At 35.9% G+C, this 23,132-nt stretch overlaps 6 protein-coding genes across 13 annotated transcripts; 3 read left to right on the plus strand and 3 right to left on the minus strand.

Annotated features, from left to right (window-relative positions):
• The first annotated feature begins 531 nt into the window (after window positions 1-531).
• LOC149659282 (uncharacterized) lies at window positions 532-8,330 on the plus strand. 6 transcript variants are annotated; one of them, XM_089843994.1, is made up of 9 exons: window positions 532-2,381; window positions 2,442-2,738; window positions 2,798-2,926; window positions 2,982-3,262; window positions 3,334-3,450; window positions 3,504-3,720; window positions 3,783-6,660; window positions 6,726-7,046; window positions 7,113-8,330. In XM_089843994.1, the coding sequence occupies exons 1-7, from the start codon at window positions 874-876 to the stop codon at window positions 5,041-5,043; spliced, it is 3,810 nt and encodes a 1,269-aa protein (XP_089700120.1). In that variant the 5' UTR covers window positions 532-873; the 3' UTR covers window positions 5,044-6,660; window positions 6,726-7,046; window positions 7,113-8,330. The 6 variants fall into 6 exon arrangements, with proteins under 6 accessions (XP_089700120.1, XP_089700121.1, XP_089700123.1 ...); XM_089843995.1 differs by having other exon boundaries at window positions 6,791-7,046; XM_089843997.1 differs by having other exon boundaries at window positions 3,783-5,920; window positions 5,975-7,046.
• Window positions 8,331-8,446: 116 nt separating this feature from the next.
• On the minus strand, window positions 8,447-9,672 carry LOC149659283 (uncharacterized). Its single transcript, XM_089844003.1, has 3 exons — window positions 8,879-9,672; window positions 8,662-8,805; window positions 8,447-8,576 (listed from the first exon to the last, which is right to left on the minus strand). Exons 1-3 carry the CDS (start codon window positions 8,996-8,998, stop codon window positions 8,478-8,480), a joined length of 363 nt encoding a protein of 120 aa, XP_089700129.1. The 5' UTR covers window positions 8,999-9,672; the 3' UTR covers window positions 8,447-8,477.
• Window positions 9,657-13,252, plus strand: LOC149659284 (uncharacterized). 2 transcript variants are annotated; one of them, XM_089843999.1, is made up of 2 exons: window positions 9,657-10,129; window positions 10,217-13,252. In XM_089843999.1, exon 2 carries the CDS (start codon window positions 11,385-11,387, stop codon window positions 12,579-12,581), a length of 1,197 nt encoding a protein of 398 aa, XP_089700125.1. In that variant the 5' UTR covers window positions 9,657-10,129; window positions 10,217-11,384; the 3' UTR covers window positions 12,582-13,252. The 2 variants fall into 2 exon arrangements, with proteins under 2 accessions (XP_089700125.1, XP_089700126.1); XM_089844000.1 differs by having other exon boundaries at window positions 10,217-11,328.
• Window positions 13,080-14,384, plus strand: LOC149659285 (uncharacterized). Its single transcript, XM_089844058.1, has one exon. The coding sequence runs from the start codon at window positions 13,080-13,082 to the stop codon at window positions 14,382-14,384; it is 1,305 nt and encodes a 434-aa protein (XP_089700184.1).
• A 1,078-nt stretch (window positions 14,385-15,462) lies between these two features.
• LOC149659286 (uncharacterized) lies at window positions 15,463-16,886 on the minus strand. Of its 2 annotated transcripts, XM_089844002.1 has the most exons (3): window positions 16,016-16,886; window positions 15,756-15,946; window positions 15,463-15,692 (listed from the first exon to the last, which is right to left on the minus strand). In XM_089844002.1, exons 1-3 carry the CDS (start codon window positions 16,257-16,259, stop codon window positions 15,639-15,641), a joined length of 489 nt encoding a protein of 162 aa, XP_089700128.1. In that variant the 5' UTR covers window positions 16,260-16,886; the 3' UTR covers window positions 15,463-15,638. The 2 variants fall into 2 exon arrangements, with proteins under 2 accessions (XP_089700128.1, XP_089700127.1); XM_089844001.1 differs by having other exon boundaries at window positions 15,463-15,946.
• Window positions 16,887-17,467: 581 nt separating this feature from the next.
• Window positions 17,468-18,360, minus strand: LOC149659287 (uncharacterized). Its single transcript, XM_089844059.1, has 2 exons — window positions 18,163-18,360; window positions 17,468-18,115 (listed from the first exon to the last, which is right to left on the minus strand). Exons 1-2 carry the CDS (start codon window positions 18,358-18,360, stop codon window positions 17,468-17,470), a joined length of 846 nt encoding a protein of 281 aa, XP_089700185.1.
• Window positions 18,361-23,132: the final 4,772 nt, after the last annotated feature.

Genomic DNA, 23,132 nt, shown 5'->3' on the forward strand with positions numbered 1-23,132 from the left:
TCTCCGTCTACTTGTGTGAACCTAAAGTCTCGGAGACTCTTGTCGATTTTCTCATTCCAACACCGCGGGGAATGTTTTAGACCATAGAGACTCTTTCGCAATCTCCAGACTTGACCGCTTCCGTCATCAAAGCCCTCGGGTTGTCGCATACAAATTTCTTCCTCCAGATCTCCATAAAGGAACGCCGTCGTGACATCGAGATAACCTTTATACGCTTTCTTTGCAAGCTTCTTTCGTTTCACCTTCGGAATATGAACGTAGCAATCAGTTCCAAAGACCTTCAGATGCTTTATGGACGGCGTAGGCTTCCCACTCCATAAATCGTATGGGGTCTTCCCGGCAGTAGTGAGAAAAGGGGGGTTCTAACTCAGGAACCACCATGTTAAACCTATGGGGTTTTCCAGAGTACCACCATGTTATTTCCCATAGGGAACCCATATGGAACCCATAGGGAACCCATATGGAACCCATGCTATGTATTTTCTATGACGTCCTCGTTTTTTTTTTTATGACGTAAAGATCGGGGGGGTGTTAGTGGTAAAATGGACACGTTTGATTTCCTGACCTATAAAAACCAAAATGTGGGTTATTTAAGTATTGAAGGAGGGAGGGGATGTGATTTAAAAAGAATTTTTTTTTACGACGTAAAGATCAGGGGGTGGTGTGAATATCTTGTGTCTGGGCAGTTCGATTTCCTGACCTATAAAAACTAAAATGCTGATTATTTTTTAAAGTATTAGAGGAAGAGGGGATGTGATTTAAAAAGAAAAAACCCCTCTGCAAATACAAGACATAAGAAAATTTATCTCACGATTATGTATAAATACCATCCTACTCGAGAAAAGACCCGCACTTTAAGTTTCAGTTATCATCATGAATTTCATCTGTCCGGATTGTAATCGGGAGTTTAGTTATAAGAAAACATTAAATAGACATATACGCGAAGTTCATCAAAGAAACAAATTAACTTGTAAAGTTTGCGGCGCGACATTTTCCCGCTGTTACAGATTAGAAAAACATTTAACCATTCATAAACGACTAAAACAACTGAGAAAGAATTACCCCGATCGAGGGAAGGATGATGCGGACCCATCTAGCAAAACTAATCAACCGAGTACTTCACGTGGTAATTTGAATCAACCTAGTACTTCACGTGGTAATTTGAATCAACCTAGTACTTCACGTACTAACACATCGAGTGAAAGGAATTTAAATCAATCAGGAGTTAATGACTTAGAGTCGAATGAAGTTCCGATTTTACGTAACGCTCTAGTAACAACACGGATAGAGGCGAATGAAAATGAAGTTGATATTTTAACGTTTACTAGTAGACATAGAGAAGCAATATATGCGTATTTGAAGAAACATTTGACTGAAAGACGAGGTATTAAATGGTACCTTGTGGTTAATGTCCAGTTTAGTCGACAATTAGTTAATTCAACGCAGGAAGTCTTAGAGTTTCCCTTCTTTCGCGGTTATACAAATACAACTTTAAGCGAGGATGAGATTTATGAACAAATAGAGAGAAGTGTTCAGAAAATTAGGAACTCTTTGGAACAATTCCAGAAAGGTGGTAGCAACTGGGTTTTGAACAAAATTCTGTTTTTACAAGTAAATATCGTATCATATCATCCGCTAAGACCAGCGTCATATTTCAAGCTACCCCCGTTTTTGAAATCAAAAAAAGCGTTGATAAATATTCGAAATAAGGATGAGAGATGTTTCGAATACTCTATTCTAGCTAAATTACATCCTGTTGAATTCAACAGTGAAAGAGTTAGTAACTACACGAGATACTTGAATGAAATAGACATGGGAAATATTAAAAGTCCATTCAAAGTGTCACCGAGTGAGCTAATTTCCTTCGAAAAGCGTAACAATTTAAGTATCAATATTTTCGGATTCGAAAAGTTTGTCTACCCTTTGTTCATCAGTGAATACGAATGTGAAGAACGGCGTCAAATAGACCTGTTGCTAATTTCTAAAGGAAGAAAGAAACACTTCTGTCTGATTAAAAGTTTATCGAGACTTCTTTCTAATTTAACTAAAAAGAAAGCCACGACATTTTATTGTCGGAGATGTCTACACAGATTTTCGAAACAAACATTAAGGGATAAACACATCGACGGCTGTAAAAAACACACGCCGACATTAATAGAAATGCCGGAAGAACAAGAATTTACTTTTAAGAATTATGAAATGAGGGAAAAAATACCGAGATACGTTGTTGCCGATTTCGAATCTATTCTATCTCCGATTGCAGGCCCCGAACAAGATAACAAAGTTTCGCACACGCATAAAATTAATCAACATATCACTTGTGGTTTTGCATACATCGTTATGAATAGCGATGGTACAACATCAAAACCGTTTGTTTACAGGTACATTTTTTAATTTCCAATTACTTTTAACCGGTTCTAATTGAAGCCCCCTTTAAACAGAGGATTGGACGCTGTTAGTGTTTTTCTCAAACGAATGCTAATAGAGGCTGACATTAATAGTTACATGCTCTCTATAAATATTCCACTAATTATGACGGATAAACAGGAGAAAGAGTTTCAATTTTCAAGTCACTGTAGGGTTTGTAAGAAGAATTTCGCCGATGATGATGATGATGACCGACCAGTACGTGATCATTGTCATTTAACTGGTCAGTTTCGTGGAGCGGCGCATTCATCATGTAATTTGAAAATCAAACCCCCTAAATATCTACCATGTATTTTTCATAATCTCTCCAAGTAATAGTTTGAATATGAAATTCTAAAATAGGATTAAAAACATAACACTATTTTTTCAGCTATGATTTACATTTAATTCTTCAAAAGGCTGGATCTTTCAAAAATGAAAAACTGTCCTGCATCCCCTCAAACACGGAACGTTACATTTCGTTTACGTTTAGTAATATCCGATTTATTGACTCATTTAGGTAAGATATTTCATTATTTTACTCCTGTAAAAGTGATTATAGTAATTGTTTTTAGATTTCTAAACACTTCATTATCCAATCTCGTGATGAATTTGGGTAAAGAAGGGGCGGAAAAATTTAAGGTTCTTAATAACCTATTTGAAGAGGACAAAGCGAAATTGCTATTAAAAAAATTACCGTATCCATACGAATACGTAACTTCCTTGAAGGTTTTCGATGAGACAGCGCTTCCGGATAAAGAAGCGTTTTTCAGTACTCTATCGGATAAAAGTATTGATGAAGAGGATTATGAACACGTGAAATTAATTTGGAATACATTCCAATTGAAAAATATGGGTAATAGCTTTTTATTTCTAACAAAAAAATCTAAAGGCTGAAGTTTTTAAAGGATTCATTTAAATATCTAGGTGACCTCCATGATCTATATGTGCTTACCGACTGTGTTCAATTATGTGATGTTTTTAACGAGTTTAGAGACAAATGTTTTCAATTTTACAACCTCGATGTTCTACATTCGTTCACACGTAAGGTGTTGTTAATGTAGTTCTTAAATACTAGAAAGTAATATTTTCAACAGTACCAGGTTACGCCTGGCAAGCGATGCTTTTCAAAACTGGGGTGAAACTAGAGTTATTATTAGACATCGATCAGTATCTCTTCCTAGAATCGGAAATCCGTGGAGGAGTTTCTATGATAACACACCGATACGCCGCTGCCAATAATCCGCTTATTCCTCAAACATATGTTAATGATAAACCAACGAGTTACATTCTCTATCTGGATTGTAATAACCTGTGAGTTACTTGTTGATTTTTAAAAATAATTACACGGGGTTAATGTTAGTCTATCATTTCAGATATGGGACAAGTTTAAGCGATTATTTACCAATTGACGGTTTTAAGTGGGTCCCCGAATCGGAATTAAATAGTTTAATGACAAAAATCCCCAAAATACCCGATGATAATAATCTAGGATACATCATCGAATGCGACCTTCTTTACCCCCCGGAAATTCATGCTTTTACATCAGATTTCCCTTTGGCTCCCGAAAGATTGAGCGTTCAGGTTTCCCAACTTTCACCATATTGTCAAGATGTGTTAGCAGAATTTAACATACCTCCTAAAGAATCAAACCCAAAATTAATTCCCAACCAAATGTCTAAAACGAAGTATGTTCTCCATTATAGAAATCTAAAACTTTACTTACAACAAGGTATGGTCTTAACAAAAATACATAGAGCGTTAGAATTCAGACAAGAGCGTTGGCTTAGACCGTTTATTGAATTCAATACAGAACAGCGGAAGCTAGCGCCCGACGAATTTACACAATCATTGTTCAAGCTAATTGTCAATTCGTTATTTGGTAAATCAATGGAAAATTTAAGGAAAAGAATAGTATTTCATTTAGCGCACACAAAAAAAACATTGTTAAAGAAAGTTAGTCAACCCTCGTTTAAAAGTGTGACGGTATTTAACAAAGATTTAGTGGGCGTTTCCATGCGTCCCAAAAAAATTACTTTAAATAGACCAATTTACATAGGGTTTTCTGTTCTTGAATTATCAAAACATCTCATGTTCGATTTTTACTTCAATTTCTTAAAGCAAGTATATAATGATCGTGTGAAATTGTTATTCACCGACACTGATTCATTCTGTATTGAAGTTCAAACGGAAAACGTGTATAAAGATTTAGAAAGACACGGTGATAAATTTGACTTTAGCAATTATCCTAAGAACCATTTTCTCTACAATGAGGTCAATAAAAAGGCGTTGGGGAAGTTCAAAGATGAAACTTCGGGGAAGCCCATTCACGAATACGTAGGGCTCCGTAGTAAAATTTATAGTCTTTTGTTGAGTGAAACGGAAGAAAAAAAAACGTTGAAAGGGATTTGTAAAACTGTTGTGAAAAACAAAATAAGACACGAGGACTATAAAAATTGTCTTTTCAAAAGGAAACGTACGTCGGAGACCATGTATCGATTCCAGTCTGAGAATCATGAACTTTATACCTTGAAAGTTCAGAAAGCCGCGTTATCGTGTTATGATGATAAACGGTATATTTTGGAAGATGGTGTTACTTCATTACCTTACGGGAATAAGGATATAGCGGAAAAATAACCCTATTTTGTAATGTGTGATAATAAAAAAATATTACTAAGATGTTTATTGTTCCTAGTTGCGTTATTTTCCTATAAATATCAAGTGTATGAATAAACCATACTCATTCAGAATTTGGATCCATGATGTTACGTAAGAGAATTATAATAGTCCCGTCTAAGGTTTCGCGGAAACTTCTATCAGGTAGGAGGGTAGTTAGACGGGGGAAAAGGTTTTGGAATGTGAATAAACATTTGAGAAAGACAGTAAAGAGAGTGAATAGACCAAGAAAGGTGAAAGTTTAGGCGGTGATTTTTTTTACGTTGTGAAAAGGATACGAGATGGAAAAGCGTAGAGCAGAGGAGACACGAAACAAGGGGAAAGATTGGGGGAAAATTCGAAGCATTTATTATAATAGTAAAAGCCCGGGGTCCTACGCTAGTGTCGCTGCTCTCTTTAAGGAAGCGAGGAATTTTGGTTATCGGGTACGAGATGTTAAAGAATTTCTCAAACAACAAAATGTTTATACTCTACACAGACCAGCTAGAATTAATTATTTGAGACCGCGAGTTATTTCATTTGGTATTGATCAAATTTGGGGTTTGGATTTAATCGATATGCAAAGCTTAAAAAGGTATAATAAAGGGGTCAGATATATTTTAGCTTGCGTGGATTATTTTTCAAAATGGGGTTCGCTAGTTCCGATTAAAAATAAGAGGGTGGAGACGGTGATTCAAGCTTTTAAACATATCCTATTAAAAAGCAATCGACACAAACCTAAATTAGTTACTAGCGATAGAGGTTCAGAATTCGGTCCTCGTTTCCAGATATATTTAAAAAGTAAGGGTATAAAATATTATACAACGTTTTCGGAAATGAAATCGTCCATATGTGAAAGGTGAGACTTTTTATTAAATGGAAGGAAGCGTCTAACTTGGGTTTTTTTATATAGATTTATACAAACTATGAAACATCGAATTTACCAGTATATGACAGCGAATAACACGTTTAACTACAATAATGTATTACCGAATTTAGTAAAGGCTTATAACGACAGTTTCCATAGAACAATCGGAATGAATCCTAATGAAGTCAACAGCGAAAACTCTGCAGAAGTTTGGTATAGAATGTTTGGTAAAATCGATTTCAGCCCCCCTTTAGATTCGGAAGATATATACGTGGGAAACATTATTAGAATTTCCAAACAAACAAACGTGTTTAATAAAAAATTCAAGCCAAGATGGAGTGATGAACTATTTAGAGTGCTTGAGGTTTTAAATACGCAACCGAGGACCTATAAGATTGAAGATCTGAATTCTCGGTTGATCGAGGGCACTTTCCTTCAACCGGAAATGCAAATTGTGGGGAAAGATTTGAATGATTGCGTTTTCCGTATTGAAAAAATTTTAAAAACGCGTAAAAAATCTGATGGTACTAAAGAACATTACGTTAAATGGTATTCGTATGACGAATCCTTCAACTCGTGGATTAGCGAAATCGATTTAATAAAGAAAAAATAATAATCATGTATAAATATCGGACACGGAACATCATTCCATCCATTGTTAAAAATGAACTCGTGCTATCTGAAGTTTCGTCACCCTAGCAACTACGCTATTTACGGACCCAGTTTATCAGGTTACGTCAATTTCGTTGTTTTTACAATTAATACGATAGTTATTAACTTTAAAACTTAATTTCAGGTAAAAGCACGTTCGTTTTTAAATTACTACGTAATCACGAGTTTTGCATAACCCCGAAAATACAGAGAATAATTTATATGTACGGTTCGTATCAAACCGAGTTTGAAAAGTTACTAAAGGAACTTCCAATTTTGGAATTTGTTAAGGGAATCCCCGATGATCTTGAAAATTTACTAGACTGTAATGTAAATAACTTGATTATTATCGATGACCTTCTAAACGAATTGAAAGACAATAAAACTGTCGGAAATTTATTCATTAAAAATGCGCACCATAAAAACGCCAGCTGCATATTATTAAGTCAAAATATGTACAAGCAAGGTTGTGTATGGATTTTATTTGTGTATATGTTATTACCATACTTTGAATATGTCTAATTTTTTAAAGGTTCCGTAATGAGAGATATCAGCCTGAACACGCATTATTTAATTTTGAAGCGAATGATGCGTGATAAGAATCAGATTGCTACGCTTTCCAGACAGGTCTTTCCCAAACAACCCAATAAATTATTGTTGGCGTATGAGGATGCGACTAGTTTATCGCCGTACGCGTATCTAATTCTGGATCTCAGGGTGGATTGCCCCGATGATTTGAGGTTAAGAGGACACGGAATTTTGGAAGATCTACCGATGATATTTTATAAATAGCTATATTTAACAATTAATTTCATCATTATGTCGAGAACATCGAGGAGATTTAGTAGTCTAAACGGTCTTCCTCTAAGAGGGGTGGACTGCGTAAACGATCCGCAACTTAAATTCATATGCCAACTATCAAGCAACTTAAAAAAAGGAAATGTTATCATAGATAATAAAACAAGGAGAAAATTAGTCAAGTACAGGAATTTGATACGTAAACTAGCTGATAAAAATATTTCGTTAAAAAGAAAGAAGTCTCTTCTGAAATTGAAACAACACGGGGGTTTTTTTCCGCTAATTTCTTCGCTTTTACCGAGCATTATCAGTGGTATTTCTACATTACTCGGACAATGAATACTCTTCAAAAATTAATTCTCGTCCCATATGATCAAATTCGATCAAATCAAGATCTAATTAACAATGAAATGACGGACCTTGACCGGGAAATGTTCACGGTAATTCGAACAAAAGGTCTTACATCGAGAGAAAAAACTCGACGGTATCAAGAATTGCTTCAAAAGTATCAGTTTTCTAAAAAACACATTGTTCCGAAAACGGTTAGCGTTAGCAATCTACCATCAACCCCACCGAATATACAATCGTCACCTATAATTATTCATTCTAACCCTTCCACCTATACACCTCCTCCAACTCCTCCTCCTCCCCTTCAAACCCCAACATTTCAAACTAACGCAGTTCAAACCCCCGCAGCTTCGACTTTTACTCCCACTAACACGAAACCAATCGTAAAAAAATCACGAAAATATAATGTCTCGGGTAAAGTGAACAGAAATACCGGTCAAGAACCGATTATAACTAGAAGCCAGACGGAGTTATTGGAAAAGAAGAAACCACCGACTATGGTTAATAAGAAAACCAGAAAAAAAGTTGTAATAACTTCGCCCCCAATTTTAATTGATTGGGATGATGAAGATTTTTAAAAATAAAATGTTGTAAAAAAAAAATAGAGACTTTCCATTACTTGTTTAATATTTAATTTATTTCAATATTCAATTTATTTTATATATATATTTTTTTTTAAAATTTTTATTTCCATGATATTATATGTGTATATATATATTTTTTTTTTTTTTTTTAAATTAAATTTTTTTGGTTACACTCCGCTGCCGCTACCCCGGCTCTCGAAATAGTCTTTAAAAATGAAAGCCCGGGCCCGTTCATGTGGTAGGATGAACGTCTCTAACTTCATCACCTAGTGAAGAAATAAAGGAAACATGGAATAATGATGTAATTAAGCGAGAGAGAGAGAGAGAGAGAGAGAGAGAGAGAAAACATACCTTTACAATACTATTTTCACCCCCAATTCTTCTAACGAGCCGGTCCAGGTTCGGATGGTAAGAGACGGAGACATCTATGGACGATATCTCCGGTCGTAAGTCGAACTTGATTACAAAACCCACATGTATCGATCGCACCAAGATCTTAAATGAATAAAAACGTTGTTGTGATATTTAATTTTTAATATAAAAATGAATCAATTTGTTAAATTCTTACCTCCAAATCCCTGAACGTGAATTCAGGTAGCTCATCTCGTCCAGGTATTGGGCCTAATGTGGCCGTGTACCGTAGGATAGCTCTAACTTCTTCACCGACGGCGATTGGGGTGACAGTCATTTTCTATCTTAATGTTACTATCTCTAGAAATACTATTCGAGAATGATGGTTCTAGAAGGAAGGACCGATACTTTTATACTCGCTGGAACGAATAAATTAGTATAGTATAATACATATACAATCTGAAAGAATTCAAACTTACCTAACTAGTTTCATACGTGGTCAAATAGGATATTTAAAAATACCATAAACTCGTGTTTTCTACGATAAATCACGTAGGACTTATTTCCGTAAAATATCCGATATACATTAAAAACCGAGGAAATGACTATCCACTATTAATCCACCCGCAAAGCTTAATCCGATACCTATAATCCTTATTGATGTAATTTAACGTTTTTATCACTAGCTAATCCCACCTCGAAATAGTTTCGTATGTGGGTCAAATAGGATATTTAGTTTCTATGGTAGATCATGTAGGACTTATCTTCATAAAATATCCAATATACATTAAAAACCAAAGAAATAACTATCCATTATTAATTCACCCACAACGATTAATCCGAAAACACGTCCTCGCATGTAGTTTCGACGTTTATTAAAATGAAAAAAGTTCGTTTCGACAATATATCCGTAATATATTATATTGAACGTGAAAATAGAATAAACTATTTCTTATACAATGTCATAAGATTTAAGCATCTTATTTCCGTCATGAATTCGAAATTGGGTCCGATTTTTTAAAAAAAAAAAAAAAAAGTTTGAGAGTCCAGGAAATCGGAACTAAAATCACACAAGAGGAAAGGTTGAGGTTAGAAGCTTTCATTCTTCTTCAATTAGTCAACGCGTGAACAACGCTAAAAATGGCTCAAGAATCACTATTTTGGTAATTGGATGTTTTTCATTTTACCGAATATTCTGTTATATTTATATAGCTTTATATAGTGTTAATGATTTGCTTCCAATTACAGCCCGGATCTTATACAATGTTGTAAGATTTAAGCAGCTTATTTCCACCACGAATTCGAAGTTGGGTCCGATTTTTTTTTAAAAAAAAAAAAAAGGTTTGAGAGTCCAGTAAATCGAAACTAAAATCACATAAGAGGAAAGGTTGCAGTTGGAAGCTTTCAGTCTTCTACAATTATCCAACGCGCGAACAACGCTAAAAATGGCTCAAGACTCTCTAATTTGGTAATTGGATGTTTTTTCATTTTACCGAATAATCTGTTATATTTATATAGCTTTTTATAGTGTTAATGATTTGACGTCCAATTACAGCCCCGATTTTTACAACATGGACGTAGCCGATCCCGTGTTTCATGACAATAAAAGTGGCTTTGACATATTGTTTAAAGCGCCATTAGGATCAACATATAGAAAGAAAGATGGAACTTTGGTCAAATACGCTACTATTTCCAGACAAAACAACAATGGGAATATGTTCTTAAACATACGCTCTTTCCGTTATTCGTCTGAAATCGGAAGATGGTTACCAACACATGATGGCGTAGTTTTGACCGACACACACATCGTGAAACTTAATGAAGCGAAAGAAAATATCAGACTTTCTAAATCATTTAGAGGTCATAACAATTTACTTTTGACACCCGCTCAATTAATATACCCACTGTCGGACCATAATAACGATGGAGCGTGGTTAACTGTTTTAAACGCAGGTGTTGAACATAATGTCGCTATAACACGTCAGAAAAAAAAATCATGTAGTATAACCGGGATAATGATGACCCCTGACGAATGGAATTATTTAAAATATTTAATTCCAACTATACATTTCATATTTTTCCCACCTAAATTGACAGGGGACTTTGAAGCCCAACAAACGTTGGCGTATCTCCTCATAAGGGAAATAAATAAAATAGCAGAGAATTCGTGTGTTGGTTGTCAAAACTCATACGAAAACCAACTGGGCCATCAGTGTGTGACCCTAGATTGGAGTGATAGGGTTTCTTCGTTCTATGATCAGGCCGTCCAAAATTTACAGATGAGCGAAGTATTAAATTATATTAACTTTTACCAAAGAGTTTTAAGACGTGCCCCCGGAAACGCTCAAGAAACTATCGACATTATTAATAGTTTGTTAAAGTTAGAAGACTTTAAAACCGACCTCATGAATCAAAAAAATAAACAAGTTAAAATTTCTTCTCGCTTCTTCACTAGTTATGAAACTGAAATTAAGTATTAATTACCATTTTAAATTTTTAATTGTGTTTTGTAAGTTTGTTGGTTTTATAACAACGTAATTATATTTTTGATATTGCATTTGCAATTCGGGAAAAATATCGGTTTTTATTCAGGTTTTTTAATCATGATTCCCCTTGTGGAAAAATTTTGGTGTGTCTGTTTTATATCAATAAACATATTGAAATCTATATATGACGACTCTTTTTATTTATCCTGATCATAAGATGATACGACTCACATCATAATGGACGCGTTTTATATTCATTGTATATCAACCGCGTCTTTGGATGTTTTCAATGACAATTCTAGTAGTAAGTTTAAGATTTTATTACCAAAAGAAATACATTTACACGGGAACTACGAGTGTGGGTTGAAAGAGTTGATAATGCCTTTGCAATATGAAAATGTCCCGGATGACTGTACCCATTTTCACTTAGTTTCATCTGAAAAAGTTATTGAAAATTCCTCAACACACGTCATGGACTGGGAAAAATTTGGGAAAGGTAAACGGTCCGCGGGGGGGTATGAATTATACAGACTTTTAGAGGAATGGCTTCACAATCTCGGCTACAGTAATTCCGACGGACGATTCAATTTTAGACTTTTTGAAAGTAAAAGATTTACTACAGATTCGAATTCTAAAGAGATTAAAACTATAATGAAAATGTACGCTGAAATTGAAGTTTCAAATGGGGTTTTGGTTAAATTTAGTCCTGAATTGGCTAAATTATTACGGTTTAAAAGTAAAGAGGATAATGAGGGTTGGGTCGTATTTCGGGGGATAGTTAGGTCTGATGAATTACCGCATGTTGAGGACATGGAACCGGGGGTAATTATAGACTCCGAAACGTCATTAATTTGCGAAACGCAGAAAATTTCCCACATAGACGAATCTCTCGAACTCAATATCACACCCGGCTACTATGTTAGTATAGAAGAGATTTATAACTCCATGATCCAGGTAATTCCCCGTGAATTTAGAAATAAAGTAACAATATCTAAATCGTATGATGGGAAAACACGGATAGCTACTAGCGAACCCGTCTCTATAAAATTCCCCGAATCACACCCTAATTTGGCGTACATTTTAGGTTTCAGTTCAGATCAGATTAACGTGAAACTCGAAGGTCTAATTCGATCAAACCGGGTACACGATGTACGATCCGGTATTCAAAATTTCCTAATTTACTCATCTCTAGTCGAAGAAAGCCTGTACGCTTCAACAATGGCTCCAATTTTACGGACCGTCCCCATCCCGCGAAATCTCGAAAGAGAGGAGGTTTTAGTGAAAAGTTATGATTTCCCCGATTATTATCCCTTAAAATGTAATTCTTTCGAAGCTATAGAAATCAATATTAGAACTAGTTACGGTGACTTTCTAAAATTCTTAAAGGGCAAAACCATTCTCAAACTCCACATAAGAAAAAAACCTTCCTCTTGAATATAAATAGGCTTGTCTTCCCATAAACCTATTTAATTCATGAATGACTCATAGTGTGTTCGGTACATAAAAATCATAATGGATTCTAGCGACAATCCTTATATAATATACTTTTCACGATACCATAATAGTAACAACCAGACTGGGGGAGATTTGCCATATTTTAGTTCCGTACCGTATTATCAACATGGTGGTTCGTTCGGTTCGGTTTTTCGATCACTATTTTCATTTTTAAAACCCATATACAAACCTATTGGTCGAGTTTTAAAAAATGAGGCGCTACGTGCTACTTCGAATGTGTTAGGGGATTTGGCTGAGGGCGCTAATTTCAAAGAAGCCGCTGTTAAACGATTGAAAGAATCAGGGATGAATGTTATAAATAATCTTCAATCCGGGAAGGGCGTATATAAAAGAAAAAAAAAACGTCGTAGCACCACATCTAATCCTAAGAGAAAAAGAACCAGACGTCTTCCAGACTACTTGGATTAAAAAACAAAAATGGCCAATAATACCACGTTACTCATGAGCTCGCTCGATTTTTTTTCCGAACCGGCTACAAATAATTGTTTGGACGCGAGTGAATGCGTTTTAATAAAACCATTGAGTAATTCATTTACCGCCGGAGTTCCGTTAGAATTCTTCGTTCATGGTTCAGCCGATCATTATCTAAAATTAGATGATACTTTATTATCAGTAAGCTTTATGGTAGTTAAAGCCGACGGCGATAACCTTCCTAACGATGCTAAAGTGGTTACTGTTAACAATTGTCTATCCGCTTTATTTTCTAATTTAGATGTAGCCTTGAATGAGGTCAGTTTGAGTAGTGGTCTACCGACGTATAGTTATAAAGGGTATATAACAGATCATCTCAATTTCAATAGAGAAACCAAACGAACTCAAATGTCGACTAGATTATATACACATGAAAATGAAGGTTTAGATATTGACAACCTTTTTAACTCTACCACCTCAAACGGTTTAAAAAGGAGAATGCAAACTATATCTCAGTCGAAAATTGTAACTGTCTTCGGTCCAATTTACCATGAACTGTTCAATATGAATAAAGCCCTATTAAATGGGGTTTCGCTTCGATTAAAATTTAATCGAAACCCCGATGAGTTTGTTTTAATGACACCCTCAACCAATAACGATCAATATAAAATCGAAATTGTAGATAGTAGTCTATATGTTAAAAAATGGAAATTAAACCCCGATTTGGTTCTCGGACACATGTTAACGTTAGAACATAGACCGGCTGTCTATAACCTAAACCGCAGTGAGGTCAAATTTTTCACTCTACCTCAGGGGACTATCGAAACGTACAGAGACATGGTGTATAATGGTACCCTACCCAACAGATTAATTGTCGCAATGTGTAAGTCCACTAATTTTAATGGTAATATACACACCTCGCCTTACACATTCGAACATTTCGGTCTCACTCACTTAGAGTGTATAATAGATACTCGTCGGTATCCTTCCCCCGCATTTACCCCGAACTTCGCTGAGAAAAGATATCATAGAGAATATCTCAGCTTATTCACGGGATCTAATAATTATAATATTAATTCCGGATCGAATATAACATATGACGAATACGTTAGTGGAAATTCATTTTTCGTCATCCCTCTAACCGCCGATGAACTAGGGGGTTTGGAACATTTAGAGCCGATTAAGACAGGATCTTTACAGTTACTTTTAAAATTTAAAGCGGCTTTAACTGACAATATAACAGTCATTTTATTTTCCGAATTCGAATCAACATTGAAAATATCCAGGGACAGAGGTATTACGTATAATTAGACAACCCCTCATAACTGAGGAAAGAAAATGGATACCCTGCAGCTAGAATCTATTCTTTCCAAAATTTGCGGTAGAAAATTTTACGGGGTTTTCCCTTCCAATTTCATCGCTAAAAAAAGGAAAGGTGATTACTATATAGTTTTTAACAATCAAACGAGTGATCAGCCTGGACAACATTGGATTAGCTTGGGTGTCAAAGCTAATAAAAAAGGGGGAAAAGCGATTTTTTTCGATAGTTTTGGGTTAGGACCCGAATCGTACAATTTGAAAATACATCATCTAGCGCGTCAGTTTCAAATACAAAATAAACAAATTCAAGACTTTAGATCTTCAACATGCGGACTATACTCAATTGATTTCATTCATAAAATGCACAAAGGGTGGAGTCTGAAACGGATTATTAAATCCTATACAACATATCCTGTTTTAAACGATATTCTAGTTTGTTATTACGTTTATAAAATACTAAAAAGTTTTAAATGTTTTAAAAAAAATACCGTAAAGCGTCGTTGATTACTAGATTTTGTTATAAGAACCATCTACTCTATCGCTTCGAATTCATTCGGGAAAAATGCATTACATCGTTACATACACACGTTTTGAGGGGAGAAATGAATTCCAGTACATGGTAATCTATTGTCTTCAAATGCCATGTATGTTTACCATTTACTTCGAACATGAAACGAGTGAGAAAGGAAAAATTGCTCGAATAACGAAACAAAGACCTCCATTTGATGAGAAGATGATTCGGACGAGGGATTTTGAGTACAGAGATCAGGAAGAAATAATTGGAAAAATTATTCGCCCCGCAAGTACCATCATTCTCGAAAATATCAGAGATGGAGAAATTTTCAGTCGTTTGGGTCATGGACTTAATGCAACCATAGCTGAAACCCTCAAAATGCCCAGCCCGTCGCAACTTCTGGAGGAAAAGGCGAAATTGCACGTGGATAATTACTTACTTTGGGTGATGCGACAAATGAATGATATTAAAACCCCGGACAGCTTTTACCACGAACATTTATCTTTAGTTTTAAAGTAAAAACAAATTTGTAATTCATATTCCAAAATAAACAAATTTGATTGAAATATTTTTGTCTTTATTTAACACATTACAAGTTTTGCAGATAATTAATATTAAGTGGTACATAAAGTTTTTTTTTTACCACTAACACCACCACCTCCCGATCTTTACATCATAAAAAAAAAACGGGGGACGCTTTTTTATTCGATTCTCGTATGAATTTAAATTCGTTATTTTCCAGTTGAGCCGAAACCGTTCATCCCTCTGGCGGTCATTTCAAGAGACTTGAGGGAAGAAAATAAGGTTATACTCCAATATAAAGTTGTTTTGAAAACGCGTAGTTTTACCTCACATACTAACAAAACAGGGGACACAATAACTTCACAAATGAGTTGAGCAATACGATCTCCCTTCTCAACGATAAACATCTCGTTTGAATGATTAAATAAGATAACCCCAACGTTACCAGTATAATCTCGATCTATAACTCCACCTCCGATGGAAATTGAGTTTTTCAACGCTAAACCCGAACGTCCGGCTGAAAAATTTAATTAACTTTAAAAATACACCCCTTTTTAGGATGATGGTTCGGGAATTAAAACCATACCAATGCGGACGTAGCAATTTGAAGGAGCACGTATTTGAAGATCTGTTTCTATCAACATAGTTGATTGAGCAGGAATTTCATAATTTCGAGGAGAATACAAATCAAGTCCGGCTGAATTTGCAGACCCTCTAGTTGGAATAATCGCTTCTTGAGAGAGCTTAACAACTTCCAACGTATTCATTTCAACGTTTGTAGTGTAAATACAAATTTTCCCATTTTCTCGAGTAAGATGGTATTTATACATAATCACGAGATAAATTTTCTTATGTCTTGTATTCCCAGAGGGGTTTTTTCTTTTTAAATCACATCCCCTCTTCCTCTAATACTTTAAAAAATAATCTACATTTTAGTTTTTATAGACCAGGAAATCGAACTGTCCAGACACAACATATTCGACTAATTTTTTACCACTAACACCACCTCCTGATCTTTACGTCGTAAAAAAAAAATTCTTTTTAAATCACATCCCCTCTTCCTCTAATACTTTAAAAAATAATCCGCATTTTAGTTTTTATAGGTCAGGAAATCGAACTGCCCAGACACAACATATTCACACCACCCCCTGATCTTTACGTCGTAAAAAAAAATTCTTTTTAAATCACATCCCCTCCCTCCTTCAATACTTAAATAACCCACATTTTGGTTTTTATAGGTCAGGAAATCAAACGTGTCCATTTTACCACTAACACCCCCCCCCCCGATCTTTACGTCATAAAAAAAAAAACGAGGACGTCATAGAAAATACATAGCATGGGTTCCATATGGGTTCCCTATGGGTTCCATATGGGTTCCCTATGGGAAATAACATGGTGGTACTCTGGAAAACCCCATAGGTTTAACATGGTGGTTCCTGAGTTAGAACCCCCCTTTTCTCACTACTCCCGGCGACTCGTGTTGGCGCCGTACGATTCAGGATGTAGGTTGTCGTATTCACTGCTTCCGCCCAGAGTTTTGAGGTAGATGCGGCTTTGAGTGTAACATAGCTCTTACGGACTCCGTAATAGTTCGGTTTTCTCTCTCCGCTACACCATTCTGCTCCGGCGTGTATGGCATAGATGTACGATGCTTTAAGCCGATCTTCTGCGTGGTTATATGACGAAATTCGTCGTTGATATATTCTGTCCTATTGTCGGTCACCAATTCTCGCACCGTGTGCTTGTAGTTCTTGCAAATGGCCAAAAAAATCTTTAAAACGTTCAACGACTTCAGATTTCTTAGTCAGAAAATAGGCTACTCGGAGACTAGAATACTCATCTTTAAAGAGCAAGTAATACAGCTTTCCTTTCATCGACGATGTCGGAGAAGGTCCGCAAAGGTCTGAATGGATCAGTTCTCCTGGTTTCGTGGATTTGTCTGCCCTTGTTCCGAAACTGTGTCTGGTCATCTTGCCGCAGATACAGCATTCACATCGTCTTCCAGTTTCCATCTCGACAACCGCAAATCCAAGGTTTCTTAACATAGCAGCAACATGATTCTTGTTTTGATGGCCCAGTCTTTCATGCCAGATTTGGAGATCGGCCGTTTGGTTTTTCTTAGGAACTTCTGCGACGTGAGCGGAATTTGCTGGATTTCAACCTCGATCTCCAATCGATACAATGACTCCACTTTTGCCGGTAGACGAAGATGTTTGATTCCTTGGATGATTTCATAAAGTCCACAAGAGTTAGATGTAGCCGAAAATTCGAGATTCTTGTTGCTGAGTGAGAAGACATTACATGCGAAGTTCTTCACGTACCATACGTTTGAGTGAACTTCTTTACGAATTTTCTTTCCGCTGTAGAGAAGAAAGACAATGTCTCCTTCGCCTTCAGCAAATATCTTTGCCTTGTTTCCGACTTCAACGCATTCCGCTTTGTCAAACTTCAGGAACCGGATAAACTTCGTAGCGTCATTCGTAATGTTTTGTGTTGCTCCGGAATCAAAATACCATGCAGATTCTGGTTTCCGAATAACAAGGCAGCTCGCTACGAAAAATCCTCCACTCGGGCTATCTTTCATGAGTTTAGGACTATTAGATGACTCCTCTTTTGGCTCTCGGCAGTTTCTTGCGATATGTCCAGGTTTTTGCAGTTGTAGCAAGTAAATTTCCTGACCGCCTTTCTACGGTTTCCCTTCGGCGGATCGTTGACTTGTTTCTGATTTACTACCAGACCTGACGATTCTCCAAAAGTATTATCATCCCTCGTAGTCCGTCCAATTAGCAGGCGTTTGAGTTCATCAACCGTTTGTTTCGTGTCGGGTAACGTATCCCACAACATACTGAACTCTTTGTATTCATCCTGAGGCAGGGACTCGAAGATACACGCCACCAGAATACATTCATAAAACGCAGTGTCCTTCTCCATTTTTGCTGTCGTCAGTACATCGGACCACAAGGAACGCAACTGGGCGAGATATCAGTTTCTGGAGATTTTGATGCTTTGATCAGCTGGGCTAACAGTTTTTGAAGACGGTTTGAGGACTTCTGTTCATAGACTTCCAACAGTTTCTCCCACATTTCTCGAGGAGTGTCACAATTCATTATCATGTTCTGAACCTTGCTTGAGATGGATGATCATATAATGGTACGGGCTGTACAAAAAGCTATCCGGAACTTCTTCAGGTCTGCTAAGTAAGTGTCGCCTTCTGACATGAGTGGATCTGTCCAACTACTCTTAACTATGCCAATGACATCTCGAATCGTAAGGGCATCGCTGACTTGACGTTTCCAGCTTCTCCAGTTCTCTGGACCACTTAGCTTATCAATCTCGCTACTTTTAAGGAAACATAATTCTCACTCCGATAATATTACACGGCAAAAATAGAGTTAAAAAACTTCTTCAGATCGTGTTTTTAGTTTTAGTTTAGTCAGGGCCGGATTAAAGGGGAGGCCGATGGGGCACAAGGATTGTTGGGGGCGCATTGAGTTCACGAAACAGGAATCAGAGACGGTCCAAACGCGCACTCCACAAAATAGTTCTACTTGGCCCAGTGGAAGCGTGCTGGGCCCATAACCTGTTAGAGTTATGCTCCCCTTAGCAAAGCATCCAAATAAAGACGAGGTATAGAAAGTGGTAACTGATTTCTTAATTGAACATTATAACGTCTGAACGAGAAGTAAGTGTTTTAGAAATTTGCTAGGGTATATATACAAAGTTTTAAAGCATAACTAACAGTTTGATATATTGAAAAACATCTTAAGATAACGATAAACAAACATCTTAAGATAACGATAAACAAACATCTTAAGATAACGATAAACAAATAAAACATATTTTGTTCTACCATAAGTCTACATTATCTTATTTTCAACACTCGCTCTTAATGTTGACTTCAGAATGGTCACGTAAGTTTAGGTTCCATCTAAAGCGCTCGAAAACTTCCTTTGACAACGGCTTGGTCAATAGGTCAGCCAGTTGATCCTCGCTCGGAACATTGTCTTATTTTCAACAACTACGCAAAGTGAAAACGTTATAACGCTGGCTGACAATGTAAAAAAAATCTGACGTTTCACGTCCAACTGCAAAGCTATTTCATCATATTTTCGTGCTGGTTGAAAAACAAGTTAATTTATTTTACCAGGGGTAAATAACGAAAGGAGTTAGAGACGCTAGCTTCCGTAGTGTAGAATACAGTGGGACCTTGAAACGTCATAGAATTTGTAACTAATGTAGTGCCATCTTTGGAACTGTATTGTAAATAAGACCAGAACCTTAAAAGTTTTGCCTTAAAATCTCGCGCCGCAAGGTATTCTGGGTAAAGTAAAATGGCGGGTGTCGATGTTGTGAAATCGTCTCATAAATCAACCCAATATAATTAGTATATTCAATCGCGAGAAAACAGCGATTTAATGAAGAAAAATAAGTCAACAATTTGCAATTTGAAGCCGGGGAAATCCTCAAAATGTGTTCAAACTTGTTTTGCCGTAAGTGCGCGGTTACAGAGTCGGTCCAGTGAGCCAAGGCTTAGTGATTTTTCCGTGCCAGTGGGAACTGTGGGATCAGGATCATCGACTGTATCTGTGACCAAAGAAATTAAAACAACTAAAACTGTATTGTAGGATGCAAAAACGACATTTAATTCCATTTCAATATCGAATAAGGAATTTACCAACTTTAAAGTTGCATGTTTCTAATTCAAGTGCACCTTAATGAATTAACTTTACTCTAAGCCTAATTATCACTCAGTCGTAAGCAGACGAACACTAGCAGACGAACACTAGCAGACAGGAGAAAATCGATATCCCAGCATGACTTTCGAAACTTTGCTGCCACGCTATTGGTTGGAAAATATCATACTTATTTTGAATTATAGACGGCGTGACCGAGGCGTTTTCTCTTTTCTGTGTCTACGTTTGAAAGTCCCACTGTATTCTACACTACGGAAGCTAGCGTCTCTAACTCCTTTCGTTATTTACCCCTGATTTTACTGTTTTAGAAGAGAATGGAATTTCAATTCGCGTAAAATACGAACAATTTCGTGAACTGATACAATAATGATCAACGTATAAATTTTGAATTTATAGAAGTAGAAAAGAGTTTCACGCTTATGACGTTAATAATTTTAAAACTAACTTCTAAAAATTGCTAAGCCTAATTCCATTTTCTAAGTAATGTAGGGTTATCGTTATAGTTGTGTAAAGTTTTCAGCTATTTATAGTAAGGTTACTTAGATTAAATGGGAATAAGTGCATGTGGATTCTGCAGGATGGTGTTCCCGCGCTCTACAGCCGTGCGGTTCGGGAATGTCTTAACGAATAATAACTCTGAAGGGAGTATGAGTACCCAAATGGGCCCGGAGTTTAAGGCCTTGTAACTCTGTAACAGTTCGGTTTAGAACATAACCGCTCAGGAAATTTCAACTCCAAATTTTGCCATGAATCTACTGTTACAAGGAACGCACATATCTCTGAATCACTCTGCATACTCAACGTTGAGGTATTGCAGGTCCCTTTATTCAAGATCGTTAGTGTAGCGGCTTAAGTTCGTATTACAGTAGTAATTCATGTGTCTTAGAAAAAGCAAGTCTATTCCAAATGGTTACACCATGAAAATCAAATGCGATGCAAGTTAAATTTTTTGGTTGTCATTCTTGGACACCAAATTATTGGACCCATCTTTTGCGATGAAAACACCTCTGGAGACATTTACTCTGACTTTCTGCGTCATGAGCTTAGTGCTTGCAAATGTATTGCAAGATCTGGTTAGTTGTCTTGAAGAGTGCCTCGATTACGTTGGTAGGCACATTGATCCTTTTCGTTGAGGTGTTTGCCAAACAGATTAGAGTTTATAATTTGGGTCTTAAGTTCAAAAGCTAATACTAGGACTGTTCTTCTCAAAATTTTGTTTCATTCACGCATATTCCCCAATATTGCATTGGTACCTTCTCATTTGCGTACAATAAACCTGAACTTAAAAACGTATTTATTCCACCCTGTAATGAGGTCTATAATTTAGTGTAGTGACGTCATCTTTTGGGGGTTTTGGGGGTTGTTCACAATGGAAGGTGTTGGTCTGATCTCGTCCACACTGTAGATCATCAACGAGTAAGGATCGGGTTCCTGATCCCATTGGTTTTATGGTGCGATAGTTCATGTTAGGTTAGGGTATATTATTATTAAATATAATTTATCACATACGTTTTTCAGTAAGGTTTAAAACACACGTCACTTTCTCAACATACTTAGCCTAATATAAATTAAGAATGAAGAAACAGATATTAATAAAAAAACTGTCCATGTAGACAATGAATAGAAAAGGTAAAAGATAAGTAAACACAATCGACTTGCTGAAGTAAAAGAAATTAAAATTTTCAATTTTAAAGACAAACGATAATTAATTTTATAAAATAGTTATCTTCGTTTTACACGAAAACACCATTTATCAACCTAATTTTCACTCGTCTTTTTCTATCAGTGTTAGATCTATGATGAAAGAGGATTTTTCAGGGATTTTTAAAGAAATACTAATTTCGACAAATATTAGTTTTTGATCGTTTTAAATACTTGGAATTGAGAAGAATTAAGCTTATTTTGATCGTTTAAAATACTTGGAATTGAGAAGAATTAAGCTTATTTCGTTGCACTATATATTTTAAAGTAGATATATACATATCACTGTTAAATGAGACAATAGATTATAAAATGTACACTTGACCAACCATATAAAATTAGATAATCCACAAATTCCATAAAATATATTTTCAGTAAATGGTACTTTGATAAAACTGTTGCGAATAGCTTCGTTGAATTTGGTTGTTGAGAGAACTAATATTGTTTGAACGAACTTATTAACCGACTGAAAATTGACTAGTCTTAATATATATTTTTTGGTAATTTTGGTAAAATAAGGATTGCTTTCGAAACTTTGCAACTTTATTGGCAGGTAATAGTTTAATTTAGCAAGGTAAATTTTTATTGAACTTCTCGTGTTGGAGGTATTGTCGAGACTGAGCTCTGAGAGCCCACTAGGAAGAGACGCGATACCCTTTTGGTCACGTGTCCATTTTTTTTTAAATTTCCATTATTTGATTTTAAACAGCAAAGGTTTTTTAGCTATTATCTATTTTAAGTGGCGTATATTTTTTTACATTGGTATATTTTCCTCATATACATTTATTTATATTTTGTGATTATTTGATATTTATTTTACATGGACAAAATTTCTAAAAACTGTTCAAAGCTCAAAATTTCGGCGCGACATTCGAAACAAAAACTAAGCGAAGATAAGTTTTTTCTTCAAGTAAATGATAATTTATAGTCATGCCTTCAAAACTGAAAATTTTAATATCTGTAACTTCAGCGAATCAATTTTGTTTACTTTTATTTCGTGGCTTTGTCTACAAAGGCAGTTTTTATTAATACTATATTAATTAGTCAACTCCGTAAAATTATACGCTCTAAGTTGGATTGTATTGGATAGGTTGAGGCGACTTGGGTGACAGTTGAAGTAAAAGTGTCAGGAATACAAATTTTGAATTCCGTGTATTAATGATTCGCTTTACGTGGTTTGCGTGACTTTTGCTCGTAGTTCCTCCTTGGAATAAGGAGATATAGAAACTGCGCAATTTTTATAATAACCGTGACCTGCATGTGAGATGGGAACATAAAGGCTTACCTAAAAATCGGCTATTAAAAATG

Source organism: Phalangium opilio, unplaced genomic scaffold (genome assembly GCF_054372755.1).
Source record: "Phalangium opilio isolate 3A_F unplaced genomic scaffold, DU_Popi_V2 ptg000073l_1, whole genome shotgun sequence".
In the NCBI taxonomy this organism is placed as follows: Eukaryota; Metazoa; Arthropoda; class Arachnida; order Opiliones; family Phalangiidae; genus Phalangium; species Phalangium opilio.

What these genes read in the sequence shown, in the direction of transcription:
- LOC149659287 (XM_089844059.1), bottom strand. Translation starts at nt 18,360, where the DNA reads ATGGAGAAGGACACTGCGTTTTATGAATGTATTCTGGTGGCGTGTATC. An exon ending in TTGGAGAATCGTCAGGTCTG is followed by an intron (nt 18,116 to 18,162) that starts GTAGTAAATCAG and finishes GGGAAACCGTAG; the next exon opens with AAAGGCGGTCAGGAAATTTA.
- LOC149659286 (XM_089844001.1), bottom strand. Translation starts at nt 16,259, where the DNA reads ATGTATAAATACCATCTTACTCGAGAAAATGGGAAAATTTGTATTTAC. An exon ending in AAATTGCTACGTCCGCATTG is followed by an intron (nt 15,947 to 16,015) that starts GTATGGTTTTAA and finishes TAAATTTTTCAG; the next exon opens with CCGGACGTTCGGGTTTAGCG.
- LOC149659282 (XM_089843996.1), top strand. Translation starts at nt 874, where the DNA reads ATGAATTTCATCTGTCCGGATTGTAATCGGGAGTTTAGTTATAAGAAA. An exon ending in TCAAAACCGTTTGTTTACAG is followed by an intron (nt 2,382 to 2,441) that starts GTACATTTTTTA and finishes CCCTTTAAACAG; the next exon opens with AGGATTGGACGCTGTTAGTG. An exon ending in TATCTGGATTGTAATAACCT is followed by an intron (nt 3,721 to 3,782) that starts GTGAGTTACTTG and finishes CTATCATTTCAG; the next exon opens with ATATGGGACAAGTTTAAGCG.
- LOC149659285 (XM_089844058.1), top strand. Translation starts at nt 13,080, where the DNA reads ATGGCCAATAATACCACGTTACTCATGAGCTCGCTCGATTTTTTTTCC.
- LOC149659283 (XM_089844003.1), bottom strand. Translation starts at nt 8,998, where the DNA reads ATGACTGTCACCCCAATCGCCGTCGGTGAAGAAGTTAGAGCTATCCTA. An exon ending in TCACGTTCAGGGATTTGGAG is followed by an intron (nt 8,806 to 8,878) that starts GTAAGAATTTAA and finishes TATTCATTTAAG; the next exon opens with ATCTTGGTGCGATCGATACA. An exon ending in GTGAAAATAGTATTGTAAAG is followed by an intron (nt 8,577 to 8,661) that starts GTATGTTTTCTC and finishes TTTCTTCACTAG; the next exon opens with GTGATGAAGTTAGAGACGTT.
- LOC149659284 (XM_089843999.1), top strand. Translation starts at nt 11,385, where the DNA reads ATGGACGCGTTTTATATTCATTGTATATCAACCGCGTCTTTGGATGTT.